Source organism: Heptranchias perlo, chromosome 27 (assembly GCF_035084215.1).
Source record: "Heptranchias perlo isolate sHepPer1 chromosome 27, sHepPer1.hap1, whole genome shotgun sequence".
NCBI classification, from domain to species: domain Eukaryota; kingdom Metazoa; phylum Chordata; class Chondrichthyes; order Hexanchiformes; family Hexanchidae; genus Heptranchias; species Heptranchias perlo.
In genome coordinates this window covers 816,178-834,176 of record NC_090351.1, presented here as the reverse complement: position 1 = coordinate 834,176, position 17,999 = coordinate 816,178, and the positions used below count along the sequence as shown (strand labels likewise).

At 50.7% G+C, this 17,999-nt stretch overlaps 1 protein-coding gene across 1 annotated transcript in view; it reads left to right on the top strand.

The window, feature by feature from the left end:
• The window catches only part of LOC137344317 (FYVE, RhoGEF and PH domain-containing protein 2-like), a 590,021-nt gene that overhangs the window by 131,195 nt on the left and 440,827 nt on the right, over positions 1-17,999 (top strand). The window contains exon 6 of the mRNA XM_068007178.1: positions 118-274. Coding sequence (XP_067863279.1) covers positions 118-274 — 157 coding nt within the window. The remainder of the gene's footprint in view (positions 1-117; positions 275-17,999) is intronic.

Genomic DNA, 17,999 nt, shown 5'->3' with positions numbered 1-17,999 from the left:
CAGTGAATGTCACTGATCACAGGGATCGTTCAGGTAGTGGAGGCTGAGAACAAGGCCCCATTCATGGAACATTGACACAAGACATTGAAATCTGACCAACTGCTGTTCCCCTTTCAGGAATGTTAATCCCAGAATCGGTGATGTGCTGCACAAACTCGCCCCATTCCTCAAGATGTATGGGCAATATGTGAAACACTTCGACAAAGCAATGGACCTACTGGACACCTTGTTACAGAAGAGCCAGCCCTTCCGGGATATTATTCAACGCATCCAGGTATGGTGCATGGGCCTGTGCCCTCACTGCGATTCATAGCTGGAGACAACAGGCCAGGAGGAAGAGATCATATAATGGAGCTCCATTCTACTCTACTCTACTCTGGTACTAATGCTCATCAACAGGGCATCTTGGGGGCAGCAGATGGTTTGGCACAGATGAAATGTGACTGAGCCCATAGTTTACTGGGTAACCGAATGTGTGAGTGTGGCTCACTAGAGGTTCATTGTGTGCAGACCTTGCGTTATCTGATCACTAGAGAATCATTGTACGCAATCCTTGTGGTACTGATCACTAGAGCCTCATAGCATGTAGTCCTTGTGTTTTCTGATCACTAGTTTCATAGTGTGCAGTCCTTGTGTTATCCGATCACTAGATGTCCATGGTGTGAACTTCTTGTGTTATCTGACCACTTGCAGTTCATAGTGTGCAATCCTTGTGTTATCTGATCACTAGAGGATCATAGTGTGTAGTCCTTGTGTTATCTGACCACTAGAGGATCATAGTGTGGAGTCCTTGTGTTATCTGATCACTAGAGGATCATAGTGTGGAGTCCTTGTGTTATCTGATCACTAGAGGATCATAGTGTGGAGTCCTTGTGTTATCTGATCACTAGAGGATCATAGTGTGGAGTCCTTGTGTTATCTGACCACTAGAGGATCATAGTGTGATGTCGTTGTGTTACCTGATCACTAGTAGTTCATTGTGTGCAGTTGTTGTGTTATCTGATCACTGGAGGATGATAGTGTGCAGTTCTTGTGTTATCTGATCACTGGAGGTTCTTATGTTATCTGATCAGTAGATGTTTGCATGTGTGCAAACCTTGTGTTATCTGATCACTAGCAGTTCATAGTGTGCAGTCGTTGTCTTATTTGATCACTGGAGGATAATAGGGTGCAGTCATTGTGCTATCAAATCTCTAGAGGATCATAGTGTGCAGACCATGTACTAACTGATCACTAGCACTTCATAGTGCGCAGTCCTCAAGTTATCTGATCATCAGAGGTTCATAGCGTGCAATCCCTGTGTTATCTGATCACTAGAGTATCATAGTGTGCAGTCCTTGTGATATTTGATCATGAGGGGATCATAGTGTGTAATCGTTGTGTTATCTGATCACTAGAGGCTCACAACCTGCAGTCCTTGTGTTATCTGACCACTAGAGGTCCATACTGTGCAGTCCTTGTGTTATCTGACCACCAGAGGATCATAGTGTGTTGTCCTTAAGTTACCTGATCACTAGCAGTTCATAGTCTGCCATCCTTGTGGTATCTGATCACTATACGATTATTGTGTGCAGTCCTTTTATTATCCGGTCACTGGAGATTCATAGTGTGCAGTCCTTGTGTTATCTGATCACTGGAGGTTCATAGCGTACAGTCCTTGTGTTATCTGATCACGAACAGTTAATAGTGCACAGTCCTTGAGTTATCCGATCATTAGAGGATCATAGTGTGCAATCCTTGTGTTATCTGATCACTGGAGGATCGTAGTGTGCAGTCCTTGTGTTATCTGATCACTGGAGGATCATAGTGTGCAGTCCTTGTGTTATCTGATCACTGGAGGATCATAGTGTGCAGTCCTTGTGTTATCTGATCACTGGAGGTTCATAGTGTGCAGTCCTTGTGTTATCCGATCACCGGAGCATCATAGTGTGCAGTCCTTGTATTATCTGATTACTAGCAGTTCATAGTGTGCAATCCTTGTATTATCTGATCACGAGCAGTTCATAGTGCACAGTCCTTGAGTTATCCGATCACTAGAGGATCATAGTGTGCAATCATTGTGTTATCTGATCACTGGAGGTTCATAGTGTGCAGTCCTTGTGTTATCCGATCACTAGAGGATCATAGTGTGCAGTCCTTGTGTTATCTGATCACTGGAGGTTCATAGTGTGCAGTCCTTGTGTTATCCGATCACTAGAGGATCATAGTGTGCAGTCCTTATGTTATCTGATCACCGGAGGTTCATAGTGTGCAGTCCTTGTGTTATCTGATCACTGGAGGATCATAGTGTGCAGTCCTTGTGTTATCTGATCACTGGAGGATCATAGTGTGCAGTCTTTGTGTTATCTAATCACTAGAGCATAATAGTGTGCAGTCCTTGTGTTATCTGATCACTAGCAGTTCATAGTGTGCAATGCATGTGTTATCTGATCATGAGCAGTTAGTAGTGCACAGTCCTTGAGTTATCCGATCACGAGAGGATCATAGTGTGCAATCCTTGTGCTATCTAATCTCTAGAGGATCATAGCATGCAGTCCTTGTGCTACCTAATCTCGAGAGGATCATAATGTGTTGTACTTGTGTTACCTGATCACTCGCAGTTTATCGTCTGCCATCCTTGTGGTATCTGATCACTGGAGGATTATTGTGTGCAGTCTTTTTATTATCTGAACACTAGAGCATCATAGTGTGCAATCCTTGTGTTATCTGATCACAAGAAGTTCATAGTGTGCAGTCCTTATGTTATCTGATTACCAGAGGATCATCGTGTGCAATCCTTGTGGTATCTGTTCACTACAGGTTCATCGTGTGCGGTCCTTGTGTTATCTGACCACTAGAGTTTCATCGTGTGCGGTCCTTGTGTTATCTGACCACTAGAGTTTCATCGTGTGCGGTCCTTGTGTTATCTGATCACTAGAGTTTCATCGTGTGCGGTCCTTGTGTTATCTGACCACTAGAGTTTCATCATGTGCGGTCCTTGTGTTATCTGACCACTAGAGTTTCATCGTGTGCGGTCCTTGTGTTATCTGACCACTAGAGTTTCATCGTGTGCAGTCCTTGTGTTATCTGATCACTAGAATATCTTAATGTGCAGTCCTCTTGTTATCTGATCAGTAGAGGTTCATAGTGTGCAGTCCTTGTATTATCTGATCACTAGAATATCATGGTGTACAACCCTTGTGGTATCTGATGACTAGCCCTTCACAGTGTGTCGTCCTTGTGTTATCCGATCACTAGTTGTCTATAGTGTGAACTTCTTGTGTTATCTGATCAGTAGATGTTCGTATGTGTGCAAACCTTGTGTTATCTGATCACTAGCAGTTTATAGTGTGCAGTCATTGTGTTATTTGATCACTGGAGGATAATAGGGTGCAGTCATTGTGCTATCAAATCTCTAGAGGATCATAGTGTGAACACTTTGTACTATCTAATCACTAGCAGTTCATAGTGCGCAGTCCTTGAGTTATCTGATCACTAGAGGCTCATCGTGTGCAGTCCTGGTGTTATCTGATCACTAGAGGATCATAGTATACAGACCTTGTGTTATCTGATCACTTGCAGTTCATAGTGTGTAATCCTTATGTTATTTGATCACTAGTGGATCATAGTGTGCAGTGCTTGTGTTATCTGATCAATAGAGGCTCATAATGTAGTCCTTGTGTTATCTGATCACTGGAGCATCATAGTTTGCAATCCTTGTGTTATCTGATCACTAGAGCATTATAGTGTGCCATCTTTGTGGTATCTGATCACTACAGGCTCACAGCAAGCAGTCCTTGTGTTTTCTGATCACTAGAGGTTCATAGTGTGCAGTCTTTGTGTTATATGACCACTAGAGGATCATAGTGTGTTGTCCTTGTGTTACCTGATCACTAGCAGTTCATAGTGTACAATCCTGTTATCTGATCATTCACGGTTTATAGTGTGCAGCCGTTGTGTTATCTGATCAGTGGATGTTCATGTGTGCAAACCTTGTGTTATCTGATCACTGGAGGACCATAGTGTGCAGTCATTGTGCTGTCTAATATCTAGAGGATAATAGTGTGCAGACCATGTACTATCTGATCACTAGCAGTTCATAGTGCACAGTCCTTGTGTTATCTGATCACTAGACCATCATAGTGTGCAGTCCTTGTGTTATCTAATCACCAGAGGATCATAGTTGGTTGTCCTTGTGTTACCTGATCACTAGCAGTCCATAGTGTTCAGACCTTGTGTTATCTGATGACTGGAGGATCATAGTGAGCAATCCTTGTGTTATCTGACAACTAGAGGTTCATAGTCTGCAGTCCTTGTGTTATCTGATCACTAGAGGTTCATAGTGTGCAGTCCTTGTGTTATCTGATCACTGGAGGTTCATAGTCTGCAGTCCTTGTGTTATCTGATCACTAGAGGTTCATAGTGTGCAGTCCTTGTGTTATCTGATCACTAGCATTTCATAGTGTGCAGTCCTTTCATTATCTGATTACTAGATGTTCACAGTGTACATTCCTTGTGTTGTCCGATCACTAGATGTCCATAGTGTGAACTTCTTGTGTTATCTGATCAGTAGATATTCATATGTGTGCAAACCTTGTGTTATCTAATCACTAGCAGTTCATAGTATTCAGTCGTCGTGTTATTTGATCACTGGAGGATAATAGGGTGCAGTCATTATGCAATCTAATCACTAGAGGATCATAGTGTGCAGTCCTTGTGTTATCTGATCACTAGCATTTCATAACATGCAGTCCTTATAAGAACATAAGAACATAAGAAATTGGAGCAGGAGTAGGCCAATCGGCCCCTCGAGCCTGCTCCGCCATTCAATAAGATCATGGCTGATCTGATCCCAACCACAAATCTAAAGAACACAAGAAGTCGGAGCAGGACCCGGCCACATAGCCCCTGGGCCCTCTCCGCCACCCACAGGGCATTGACCGATCCGAACTCAGCTTCATGTCCAATTTCCTGTTATCTGATCACTAGAAGATCATAGTTTGCAGTACTTTTGTTATCTGATCACTAGAGGATCAAAAAGTGCAGTCCTTGTGTTACCTGATCACCAGAGGATCATAGTGTGCAGTCCTTGTGTTACCTGATCACCAGAGGATCATAGTGTGCAGTCCTTGTGTTATCTGAAGACGAGGGGGGAAGAATTGGATGGGGGCCGTTTTTGGACGCGGGTAGCGTGATGTGCTATTACCCCGCGCCCAATGGCCCCTGCGCAGGCAGGATGCAAGTTTGGACCCACCCGAGGGTGCACCTGCAATCAGCCTTCCTTTCCAATTGTAAACAATTTTACAACACCAAGTTATAGTCCAGCAATTTTATTTTAAATTCACAAGCTTTCGGAGATTTTCTCCTTCCTCAGGCAAATGTTTCAAGGAGGCCTTGCATGTGGCATCAATGCAATTTGCACTTTCCACCACCAGAGGGAGCTCAATCTCTTAAAGGGAGGATGTTTCTTAGAAATGTCTTAAAGGTAGCTGGTACCTGTTATTTGCTGAAAATAACAGTCTACTGTCTGCATGGAATCTGAACGGAGATCAGACATCGCACACGTAAAACACAGATGCAGATCCGATCCTTATGTTTACACACTGATGAGTTATGTTAAAACATTGAATAAAGGTTGCGCAGCACTAAATCCCACATCCTCCAATCTGCACACCAGACCTCACCAACCTGCCGATCTGAGTTGGTACCAGGTCTGCGAGAGTGCATGCACCAAGGGTCTCTGCTGATGGACTAGAGACCTTGGGTACAAGAGGTGGACAGAAGGAGGGACATCCTATATCCGCATTGGGGGGGTAGGGGGGTGCAAGAGGCCCTCCACACATATGGTCAAGAGGCAGTGGGAGGCAGCGGGGGATGAAGTCAATGCCAGGCCCACAGCATCGTGAACATGGATGCAGTGCAGGAAGAAGTTCAATGCTCTGACACGAGTGGTCAAGGTGAGTGAGGTCAACTGTCAAGTGGTGTCTCCTACCAACTGCACCACACACTACACCCCCCATCACCCACATACCAACAAACTCTTTCCATCAGTACTCAACTCTTCCAATCAGATGCTTCCTCTTGCCCTTACACATTACCACTGTTTCAAGCCGCCCAACCACAACTCACAGGCCACACACACTGGCAACTATTCAACCATGACAGGCACATCACCCAGACACATGTTCCACTTTTACAGGAGAAGGTGGAGCATATCAAGAGGCAGCAAGTGGCAGTGGCATTTAGCCCCTCGAGCCTGTTCCGCCATCCAGTGAGATTATGGTGGACCTGTGACCTAACTCCATATACCCATCTTAGCCCCTTATCCCTTAATACCCTTGGTTCACAGAAATCTACCAATCTCAGATTTAATATTCACAATTGAGCTGGCATCAACTGCCGTCTGCAGAAGAGCGTTCCAAACTTCTCCCACCCTTTGTGTGTAGAAGCATTTCCCAACTGCACTCCTGCACATCCTGGCTCTAAATGTTAGACTATGTCCCCGTGTCCTAGTATTCAAGTCCAGGAGACCTCCAAAAACAGTTACAAATGTCTCGGCAGCCAGAAGCAATAATCCAGCCACTAACCTGTAAATCCTGCATGGTCCCTTTAAATAGTGCTGGTGGGGGGTCCTCCAGGCACTCGAAGACACGTTCAGATGGTTGGGGTTAAGACTGTGCATTGAGTTGATCGTTAAGTCCCAAAATGGTGCCTATCACTTTAAATCAGCGTTGTACACTGATTGAAGCCATTTTCTCCCTACTTTACATGATTCTAGCGTTCGTTATCTGCGCCTGCGCTAACTCCGATACCAAGATGGCGTCTGGCGCACATCACGCTGGAAACGTGCATCCTCAGAGAGGCCGTGTAACGCCAAAACAACGGGCGCAACACGGCCCAATTTAACGCCGTAGATGTCGACAGTGTGCAATCCTTGTGGTATCTGATCAATAGAAACACACGGCTCGCAGTCCTTGGGCTCAATTTTCCCCGGAAATTGTGGGTGCGCTGGGGCTGGGAGGAGGGGGTGGGGCTCTGAAAATCGGTGAATTCCCGTTCGGCTTCGGAGCCCGGCTCCAACCTGCTGACTTCCAGGTTCCCCAGTGACGCGGTCGGGTGTGTGCGCAGCTCCCGAATGCAAGACTCCCACCGGCAATTAAAGCCGGCGGGGTGATAATTTACACAGTTAGTCAGATAGTTGAGGTACTTGAGAGAGCTCATTGAGTGGAGATTTTGGCAGGGGTGCGATTTTGAAGGATCCTCAGCGTGTTTCCCGTGCTGTGGGAAACACTCCCTGTTCCAACAGACGTGTTTCAGCCAGCAGCCAGTGGGAGATGCAAAGGATTATTTGACAGGTGCGGGGAAAACCTCATTTATTGCAGCAGGGCACTCTGTCACTTCAGACAAAGTTTTGTCTGCAACACCTTTGTGTTTTCACTCAAAATTCTTACTTTCCACCCAAAACTCTGCTGTTCAAACATATTTAACTACTTGGCGGACCCCCTCAGACTCACACCGTCAGGTTGGGGGGTCACCATGGCTGCATTCACCACTACATCCAAGGACGAGCAACATCATCAGCCTCACCAGGCACGGTGTCCACCTCCGCCACGTGGAGCTCCACAACACAGTGCTGCACCACAGGCACCTGCACAACAGCACGGAGGGCAACAACAGAGAGAGCGAAGTCGCAGGAGGCACTACCCTCGCCACAGGTTCTACAGACCGAGGCTCAGCTTCCTGGACCTCTCTGAGGAGCAGTGCATACGGAGGCTCAGAGTCAGTCACCAGGTGGTCGCAGACATCTGCAGCCCCCTTCATGCCGAGCTGCTCCCGGCTGGGACTGGCAGTATCTGATTACCCGTTGCAGTTAAAGTCACCACTGCCCTCAACTTCTTCGCCTCCGGATCATTCCAGGGTGCCACCGGGGACATCGCCGGGGTCTCTCAGTTGTCTGCACACAAGTGCTTAAGGCAGGTCACCGACGGCTTGTTTCGCAGGGCCTCGCACTACGTCAACTTCCCCATGGACGACCTCAGCCAGACGGAGAGGGCAGTGGGATTCCACACTGTGTCTGGCTTTCCACGGGTGCAGGGTGTAATCGATTGCACCCATATAGCAATACGAGCACCTCCACACGAGCCAGGACTGTTCATCAACAGGAAGGACTATCACTCCATCAACACTCAGCTCGTTTGAGACCACAAGAGATTCCTTCACGTGTGCCCCAGATTCCCTGGCAGCTGCCACAATTCCTTCATCCTCTGGGAGTCCAACATCCTGCCCCTCTTGTACGCACCGAACACCCGCAAGGGCTGGCTCTTCGGAGACAAGGGATACCCCCTGCACACATGGCTCATGACACCTCTGGGGAACCCCATCACTGAGCAACAGCGTCGATATAACGACAGCCACATCGTCACCAGGTCTACAATTGAGCATGTTATAGGGCTGCTCAAGATGCACTTCAGGTGCCTTGATCGTTCTGGGGGAGCGTTTCAATATGCACCAGACAGAGTGGGTCGCATTATAGTCATGTGTTGTGCCCTGCACAATATGGTAAAACAGAGAGGGGTGCCGCTGGAGGAGGCCCCATCCACATCTACCATCCACATTGAGCAGGAGGAGGAGGAGGAGGAGCAGGAACAGGAGCAACCCACGGGCAGAACAGCGGCTCACCTGGCTGCTCGTGAGGCCAGGGAGTCACTGATATGTGAACAGTTCTCCTAACGTCAGACAGTGTGAAGAGTCCAGTCCTCACCACCTGGACAGAGCAGCGCCCACACCAGTGCCCCCACCCCGCACAAAACACTCCTTCAACTACACATACACCCACTCTAGAGTGACCCAATGGGTGGCATCAAGTGTCGCCGTTTATGGTGAACCTCATGAAAGGCCTTATTACAGAAGCCAGTTAAGAATGGGCAAGACGTGGCAGTAGTGGTGACAATAATAATATTTAATGTGAGTTTAACAAAAAGCAAATATAAATAAAAAACATGACCAACCATCAAACACCCTTGTGCATCCCCTTCGTGCTCACAAAACCTTCACCTTTCTCTTCCGACTACTCCTACGAGGTGCTTCCCCTGTGACTGCAGCAGAGGTAGTGGCAGGTTACTCTTGTTCATGCCCTGACCGATTAGATGTTTTGGGCCGACATCCTCTGGGTTTTGGTGCCCGTGAGGGCCCCTCCAAAGACTGCTCCACCTGCACCTGTGCAGGTCAGACTCAACCACCTGGAGGGGAGGCAGCATTGCGGGTACTGATTGAGAGGGGGGCAACGGGTGAGACGTGGGGGCACTTTGAGTGGCGTCCCCACTTCCATGTCCCCTTTCACCATCATCCCTCCCCGGGGTCAGGCCCACACCACTCCTACCACCCTGCTGGACGACAGTTTGGAGGACATGTATGAAGCCTTGTAAAGCCAGTGCTAGAGTATCTGCCTGCCTGTTTAAGGCAACAGAATGTTGTTCACCCTGAGTCCGAGCGGCCGTTGTCAGGGCCTCAATAGACTCATTTCTGAGCCGTGCTTGAAGCTCCCTGGAGGCTAGCCTTCCCTCCATCACAGATATTCCCGCACTTACCCGCGACACAATCTCAGAGATTCCCTCACGTCCCTGTGACAGTATCTTTTTTTAAATTATTCGTTCATGGGATGTGGGTGTCGCTGGCGAGGCCGGCATTTATTGCCCATCCCTAATTGCCCTTGAGAAGGTGGTGGTGAGCCGCCTTCTTGAACCGCTGCAGTCCGTGTGGTGACGGTTCTCCCACAGTGCTGTTAGGAAGGGAGTTCCAGGATTTTGACCCAGCGACAATGAAGGAACGGCGATATATTTCCAAGTCGAGATGGTGTGTGACTTGGAGGGGAACGTGCAGGTGGTGTTGTTCCCATGTGCCTGCTGCTCTTGTCCTTCTAGGTGGTAGAGGTCGCGGGTTTGGGAGGTGCTGTCGAAGAAGCCTTGGCGAGTTGCTGCAGTGCATCCTGTGGATGGTACACACTGCAGCCACAGTGCGCCAGTGGTGAAGGGAGTGAATGTTTAGGGTGGTGGATGGGGTGCCAATCAAGCGGGCTGCTTTGTCTTGGATGGTGTCGAGCTTCTTGAATGTTGTTGGAGCTGCACTCATCCAGGCAAGTGGAGAGTATTCCATCACACTCCTGACTTGTGCCTTGTAGATGGTGGAAAGGCTTTGGGGAGTCAGGGGGTGAGTCACTCACCACAGAATACCCAGCCTCTGACCTGCTCTCGTAGCCACAGTATTTATATGGCTGGTCCAGTTAAGATTCTGGTCAATGGTGACCCCCAGGATGTGGATGGTGGGGGATTTGGTGATGGTAATGCCGTTGAATGTCAAGGGGAGGTGGTTAGACTCTCTCTTGTTGGAGATGGTCATTGCCTGGCACTTGTCTGGCGCGAATGTTACTTGCCACTTATGAGCCCAAGCCTGGATGTTGTCCAGGTCTTGCTGCATGCGGGCACGGACTGCTTCATTATTTGAGGGGTTGCGAATGGAACTGAACACTGTGCAATCATCAGCGAACATCCCCATTTCTGACCTTATGATGGAGGGAAGGTCATTGATGAAGCAGCTGAAGATGGTTGGGCCGAGGACACTGCCTTGAGAAACTCCTGCAGCAATGTCCCGGGGCTGAGATGATTGGCCTCCAACAACCACTACCATCTTCCTTTGTGCTCGGTATGACTCCAGCCACTGGAGAGTTTTCCCCCTGATTCCCATTGACTTCAATTTTACTAGGGCTTCTTGGTGCCACACTCGGTCAAATGCTGCCTTGATATCAAGGACAGTCACTCTCACCTCACCTCTGGAATTCAGCTCTTTTGTCCATGTTTGGACCAAGGCTGTAATGAGGTCTGGAGCCGAGTGGTCCTGGCGGAACCCAAACTGAGCATCGGTGAGCAGGTTATTGGTGAGTAAGTGCCGCTTGATAGCACTGTCGACGACACCTTCCATCACTTTGCTGATGATTGAGAGTAGACTGATGGGGCGGTAATTGGCCGGATTGGATTTGTCCTGCTTTTTGTGGACAGGACGTACCTGGGCAATTTTCCACATTGTCGGGTAGATGCCAGTGTTGTAGCTGTACTGGAACAGCTTGGCTAGAGGCGCAGCTAGTTCTGGAGCACAAGTCTTCAGCACTACAGCTGGGATGTTGTTGGGGCCCATAGCCTTTGCTGTATCCAGTACACTCAGCCGTTTCTTGATATCACGTGGAGTGAATCGAATTGGTTGAAGACTGGCTTCTGTGATGGTGGGGATATCGGGAGGAGGCCATTAAGTGGCACCAATTGACTCGCGAATGGGTGCGAAACGGACATTTTTTATTGGGCGGGTTACCGGAGCCACTGTATTACCTGATCACTGGAGGATCATAGTGTGCAGTCCTTGTATTACCTGATCACTGGAGGATCATAGTGTGCAGTCCTTGTGTTATTTGATCACTGGAGAGGGGACGATTTTCATTTCCTGCCCACCCTATTTAAGGCCATGGGTGATAAATAAAATGTTTGTTGCTTCCATTGCTTTTTCTGCGGCTAATTTCCCAGGAGACATTAGTCTGAAGCTGTTGAGTGCTTCATAATTAAATTCGAACTGGGATGAAGTCATTACACTGATGCTATATTCTGATCTTAATGCCTATCTGAACCACCCACTCCTTGCTCCCACCCACCTACCCTGGTCCTGAGGCAGACAATATTTCAAGGTGTCCTCAGCCCCTCTCAGGACAACCCCTGTCGAACTTTTGGAGAAGCTTTCTTGCAGGAGCTGGTATGTGTTTTGAGAGTGTTTCTAGTCATTGCTGACTTGTTAAAGGGCATCTCGCATTGCAGTCGTTTCATGATAGGGGTCCGTCTAGGAGTCCCAATCTGGGAGGAGCAGGAGGAGGAAGAGGAGGAGGAGGAGGAATAGGGGGAGGAGGATCAGGAGGTGGAGGAAGAGGGGGAGGAGGATCAGGAGGTGGAGGAAGAGGGGGAGGAGGATCAGGAGGTGGAGGAAGAGGGGGAGGAGGATCAGGAGGTGGAGGATAAAGAGGAGGAGGAGGATCAGGAGGAGGAGGAAGCGGGGGAGGAGGATCAGGAGGTGGAGGAAGAGGAGGAGGAGGATCAGGAGGTGGAGGAAGAGGGGGAGGAGGATCAGGAGGTGGAGGAAGAGGGGGAGGAGGATCAGGAGGTGGAGGAAGAGGAGGATCAGGAGGTGGAGGAAGAGGAGGATCAGGAGGTGGAGGAAGAGGAGGATCAGGAGGTGGAGGAAGAGGAAGAGGGGGAGGAGGATCAGGAGGTGGAGGATAAAGAGGAGGAGGAGGATCAGGAGGAGGAGGAGGAGGAATAGGGGGAGGAGGATCAGGAGGTGGAGGATAAAGAAGAGGCGGAGGATCAGGAGGAGGAGGAAGAGGGGGAGGAGGATCAGGAGGTGGAGGAAGAGGGGGAGGAGGATCAGGAGGTGGAGGAAGAGGAGGAGGTGGAGGAGGAGAAGGATAAAGAAGAGGCGGAGGATCAGGAGGAGGAGGAAGAGGGGGAGGAGGATCAGGAGGTGGAGGATAAAGAAGAGGCGGAGGATCAGGAGGAGGAGGAAGAGGGGGAGGAGGATCAGGAGGTGGAGGAAGAGGGGAGGAGGATCAGGAGGTGGAGGAAGAGGAGGAGGAGGATAAAGAAGAGGCGGAGGATCAGGAGGAGGAGGAAGAGGGGGAGGAGGATCAGGAGGTGGAGGAAGAGGAGGAGGAGGATAAAGAAGAGGCGGAGGATCAGGAGGAGGAGGAAGAGGGGGAGGAGGATCAGGAGGAGGAGGAAGAGGGGGAGGAGGATCAGGAGGTGGAGGAAGAGGAGGAGGAGGAGGAGGAGGAGGAAGATCAGGAGGAGGAGGAAGAGGGGGAGGAGGATAAAGAAGAGGCGGAGGATCAGGAGGAGGAGGAAGAGGGGGAGGAGGATCAGGAGGAGGAGGAAGAGGGGGAGGAGGATCAGGAGGTGGAGGAAGAGGAGGAGGAGGATCAGGAGGAGGAGGAGGAGGAGGAGGAGGATCAGGAGGAGGAGGAGGAGGAGGAGGAGGATCAGGAGGAGGAGGAGGAGGAATAGGGGGAGGAGGATCAGGAGGTGGAGGAAGAGGAGGTGGAGGAAGAGGAGGAGGAAGATCAGGAGGAGGAGGAAGAGGGGGAGGAGGATCAGGAGGTGGAGGAAGAGGAGGAGGAGGATCAGGAGGAGGAGGAAGAGGAGGAGGAGGATCAGGAGGAGGAGGAGGAGGAGGTGGAGGAAGAGGAGGAGGAGGAGGAGGAAGATCAGGAGGAGGAGGAAGAGGGGGAGGAGGATCAGGAGGTGGAGGAAGAGGAGGAGGAGGATCAGGAGGAGGAGGAGGAGGAGGTGGAGGAAGAGGAGGAGGAGGAGGAGGATCAGGAGGAGGAGGAGGAGGAGGAGGAGGAGGAATAGGGGGAGGAGGAAGAGGGGCAGGAGGATCAGGAGGTGGAGGAAGAGGAGGAGGAGGATCAGGAGGAGGAGGAGGAGGAGGTGGAGGAAGAGGAGGAGGAGGAGGAGGAAGATCAGGAGGAGGAGGAAGAGGGGGAGGAGGATCAGGAGGTGGAGGAAGAGGAGGAGGAGGAGGAGGAGGAGGAAGATCAGGAGGAGGAGGAAGAGGGGGAGGAGGATAAAGAAGAGGCGGAGGATCAGGAGGAGGAGGAAGAGGGGGAGGAGGATCAGGAGGAGGAGGAAGAGGGGGAGGAGGATCAGGAGGTGGAGGAAGAGGAGGAGGAGGATCAGGAGGAGGAGGAGGAGGAGGATCAGGAGGAGGAATAGGGGGAGGAGGATCAGGAGGAGGAGGAAGAGGGGGAGGAGGATCAGGAGGTGGAGGAAGAGGGGGAGGAGGATCAGGAGGTGGAGGAAGAGGAGGAGGAGGATCAGGAGGAGGAGGAGGAGGAGGTGGAGGAAGAGGAGGAGGAGGAGGAGGAAGATCAGGAGGAGGAGGAAGAGGGGGAGGAGGATCAGGAGGTGGAGGATAAAGAAGAGGCGGAGGATCAGGAGGAGGAGGAAGAGGGGGAGGAGGATCAGGAGGTGGAGGAAGAGGGGGAGGAGGATCAGGAGGTGGAGGAAGAGGAGGAGGAGGATCATGAGGTGGAGGAAGAGGGGGAGGAGGATCAGGAGGTGGAGGAAGAGGAGGAGGAGGATCAGGAGGAGGAGGAGGAGGAGGAGGAGGATAAAGAAGAGGCGGAGGATCAGGAGGAGGAGGAAGAGGGGGAGGAGGATCAGGAGGTGGAGGATAAAGAAGAGGCGGAGGATCAGGAGGAGGAGGAAGAGGGGGAGGAGGATCAGGAGGTGGAGGAAGAGGGGGAGGAGGATCAGGAGGTGGAGGAAGAGGAGGAGGAGGATCAGGAGGAGGAGGAGGAGGAGGAGGAGGATAAAGAAGAGGCGGAGGATCAGGAGGAGGAGGAAGAGGGGGAGGAGGATCATGAGGTGGAGGAAGAGGGGGAGGAGGATCAGGAGGTGGAGGAAGAGGAGGAGGAGGATCAGGAGGAGGAGGATAAAGAAGAGGCGGAGGATCAGGAGGAGGAGGAAGAGGGGGAGGAGGATCAGGAGGTGGAGGATAAAGAAGAGGCGGAGGATCAGGAGGAGGAGGAAGAGGGGGAGGAGGATCAGGAGGTGGAGGAAGAGGAGGAGGAGGATCAGGAGGAGGAGGATAAAGAAGAGGCGGAGGATCAGGAGGAGGAGGAAGAGGGGGAGGAGGATCAGGAGGTGGAGGAAGAGGGGGAGGAGGATCAGGAGGAGGAGGATAAAGAAGAGGCGGAGGATCAGGAGGAGGAGGAAGAGGGGGAGGAGGATCAGGAGGTGGAGGAAGAGGAGGAGGAGGATAAAGAAGAGGCGGAGGATCAGGAGGAGGAGGAAGAGGGGGAGGAGGATCAGGAGGAGGAGGAAGAGGGGGAGGAGGATCAGGAGGTGGAGGAAGAGGGGGAGGAGGATCAGGAGGAGGAGGATAAAGAAGAGGCGGAGGATCAGGAGGAGGAGGAAGAGGGGGAGGAGGATCAGGAGGTGGAGGAAGAGGAGGAGGAGGATAAAGAAGAGGCGGAGGATCAGGAGGAGGAGGAAGAGGGGGAGGAGGATCAGGAGGAGGAGGAAGAGGGGGAGGAGGATCAGGAGGTGGAGGAAGAGGAGGAGGAGGAGGAGGAGGAAGATCAGGAGGAGGAGGAGGAGGAGGAGGAATAGGGGGAGGAGGATCAGGAGGTGGATGATAAAGAGGGGGAGGAGGATCAGGAGGAGGAGGAAGCGGGGGAGGAGGATCAGGAGGTGGAGGAGGAGCAAATGGAGCTACAGTTGCAAGGAGAGCCAATAAAAGGAGGTGAGTTCACAGGATGATATGGGCCCAGGATAATATACCTGGATTTCTGTGAGGTGCAGTGGGTAAGGAGGCTGATCTTCTCCAGGGAGGGTGTGACAGAGTCGTGTCACCTCTGACAGCAAGACCTGAGATTCACTGTCACACCGAGCACTGCATTACACAGGCAAGGCCACTGCAACCCTTGAAATTCATTGCCTCCAGCTCCTTGCAGGCTGTCACAGGGGAATCAGCAACACTAGTCAACCTGCAGCCCATGCTTGTATTGAACAGGTAACTGATGCCTTCATCACTTTCCACATGGACAACTGGCAGCAGAAGGATGGGGCTCTGCAGTTCTCAGATTGCAGACTTCCCCCAACTCCAGGTTGTCATTGACTGTCCCACATCACCTGGCGAGCTCCTTCACACGACCCCACTGCCTTCAAGATTTGCAAGGGCCTCCACTCCTGGCAGCTGTCACAATGCTTTCACCTTGCATCAACCCTCCGTCCCCCCAACTCTTTGCCTCAACAGAGGCTGGCTGCTTGGGGACAAGAGCGATTCCTGCACTGGACTCATGACGAGGGTGATTCCTGCACACTGGATTCATGACGAGGGTGATTCCTGCACACTGGACTCATGACAAGGGTGATTCCTGCACACTGGATTCATGACGAGGGCGATTCCTGCACTGGACTCATGACGAGGGTGATTCCTGCACACTGGATTCATGACGGGGGCGATTCCTGCACACTGGATTCACGACGAGGGCGATTCCTGCACTGGATTCACGACAAGGGCGATTCCTGCACACTGGATTCATGACGGGGGCGATTCCTGCACACTGGACTCATGACGAGGGTGATTCCTGCACACTGGATTCACGACGAGGGCGATTCCTGCACTGGATTCATGACAAGGGCGATTCCTGCACACTGGATTCACGACAAGGGCGATTCCTGCACTGGATTCACGACAAGGGCAATTCCTGCACTGGATTCACGACGAGGGCGATTCCTGCACACTGGATTCATGACAGGGGCAATTCCTGCACACTGGATTCATGACAGGGGTGATTCCTGCACACTGGATTCATGACGAGGGCAATTCCTTCACACTGGACTCATGACGAGGGCGATTCCTGCACACTGGATTCACGACGAGGGCGATTCCTGCACACTGGATTCACGACGAGGGCGATTCCTGCACACTGGATTCATGACGAGGGCGATTCCTTCACACTGGATTCATGACAGGGGCGATTCCTGCACACTGGATTCATGACGAGGGCGATTCCTGCACACTGGATTCATGACGAGGGCGATTCCTGCACACTGGATTCATGACAAGGGTGATTCCTGCACACTGGACTCATGACGAGGGCGATTCCTGCACACTGGATTCATGACGGGGTCGATTCCTTCACACTGGATTCATGACAAGGGCGATTCCTTCACACTGGATTCATGACAGGGGCGATTCCTGCACACTGGATTCATGCTTATTTCAATGCAAGAAGTCTGATGGGCAAGGCAGATGAACTCAGGGCATGGATGGGTACATGGGACTGGGATGTTATAGCTATTACTGAAACATGGCTAAGGGAGGGGCAGGACTGGCAGCTCAATGTTCCAGGGTACAGATGCTATAGGAAAGATAGAGCAGGAGGTAAGAGAGGAGGGGGAGTTGCGTTCTTGATTCGGGAGAACATCATGGCAGTAGTGAGAGGGGATATATCCGAGGGTTCGCCCACTGAGTCCATATGGGTAGAACTGAAAAATAAGAAGGGAGAGATCACTTTGATAGGATTGTACTACAGACCCCCAAATAGTCAACGGGAAATTGAGGAGCAAATATGTAAGGAGATTACAGACAGCTGCAAGAAAAATAGGGTGGTAATAGTAGGGGACTTTAACTTTCCCAACATTGACTGGGACAGCCATAGCATTAGGGGCTTGGATGGAGAGAAATTTGTTGAGTGTATTCAGGAGGAATTTCTCATTCAGTATGTGGATGGCCCGACGAGAGAGGGGGCAAAACTTGACCTCCTCTTGGGAAATAAGGAAGGGCAGGTGACAGAAGTGTTAGTGAGGGATCACTTTGGGACCAGTGATCATAATTCCATTAGTTTTAAGATAGCTATGGAGAAGGATAGGTCTGGCCCAAAAGTTAAAATTCTAAATTGGGGAAAGGCCAATTTTGATGGTATTAGACAGGAACTTTCAGAAGTTGATTGGGAGAGTCTGTTGGCAGGCAAAGGGACGTCTGGTAAGTGGGAGGCTTTCAAAAGTGTGTTAACCAGGGTTCAGGGTAAGCACATTCCTTATAAAGTGAAGGGCAAGGCTGGTAGAAGTAGGGAACCTTGGATGACTCGGGAGATTGAGGCACTAGTCAAAAATAAGAAGGAGGCATATGACATGCATAGGCAGCTGGGATCAAGTGGATCCCTTGAAGAGTATAGAGATTGCCGGAGTAGAGTTAAGAGAGAAATGAGGAGGGCAAAAAGGGGATATGAGATTGCTTTGGCAGATCAGGCAAAGGTGAATCCAAAGAGCTTCTACAAATACATAAAGGGCAAAAGGGTAACTAGGGAGAGAGTAGGGCCTCTTAAGGATCAACAAGGTCATCTATGTGCGGAACCACAAGAGATGGGTGAGATCCTGAATGAATATTTCACATCGGTATTTACGGTTGAGAAAGGCATG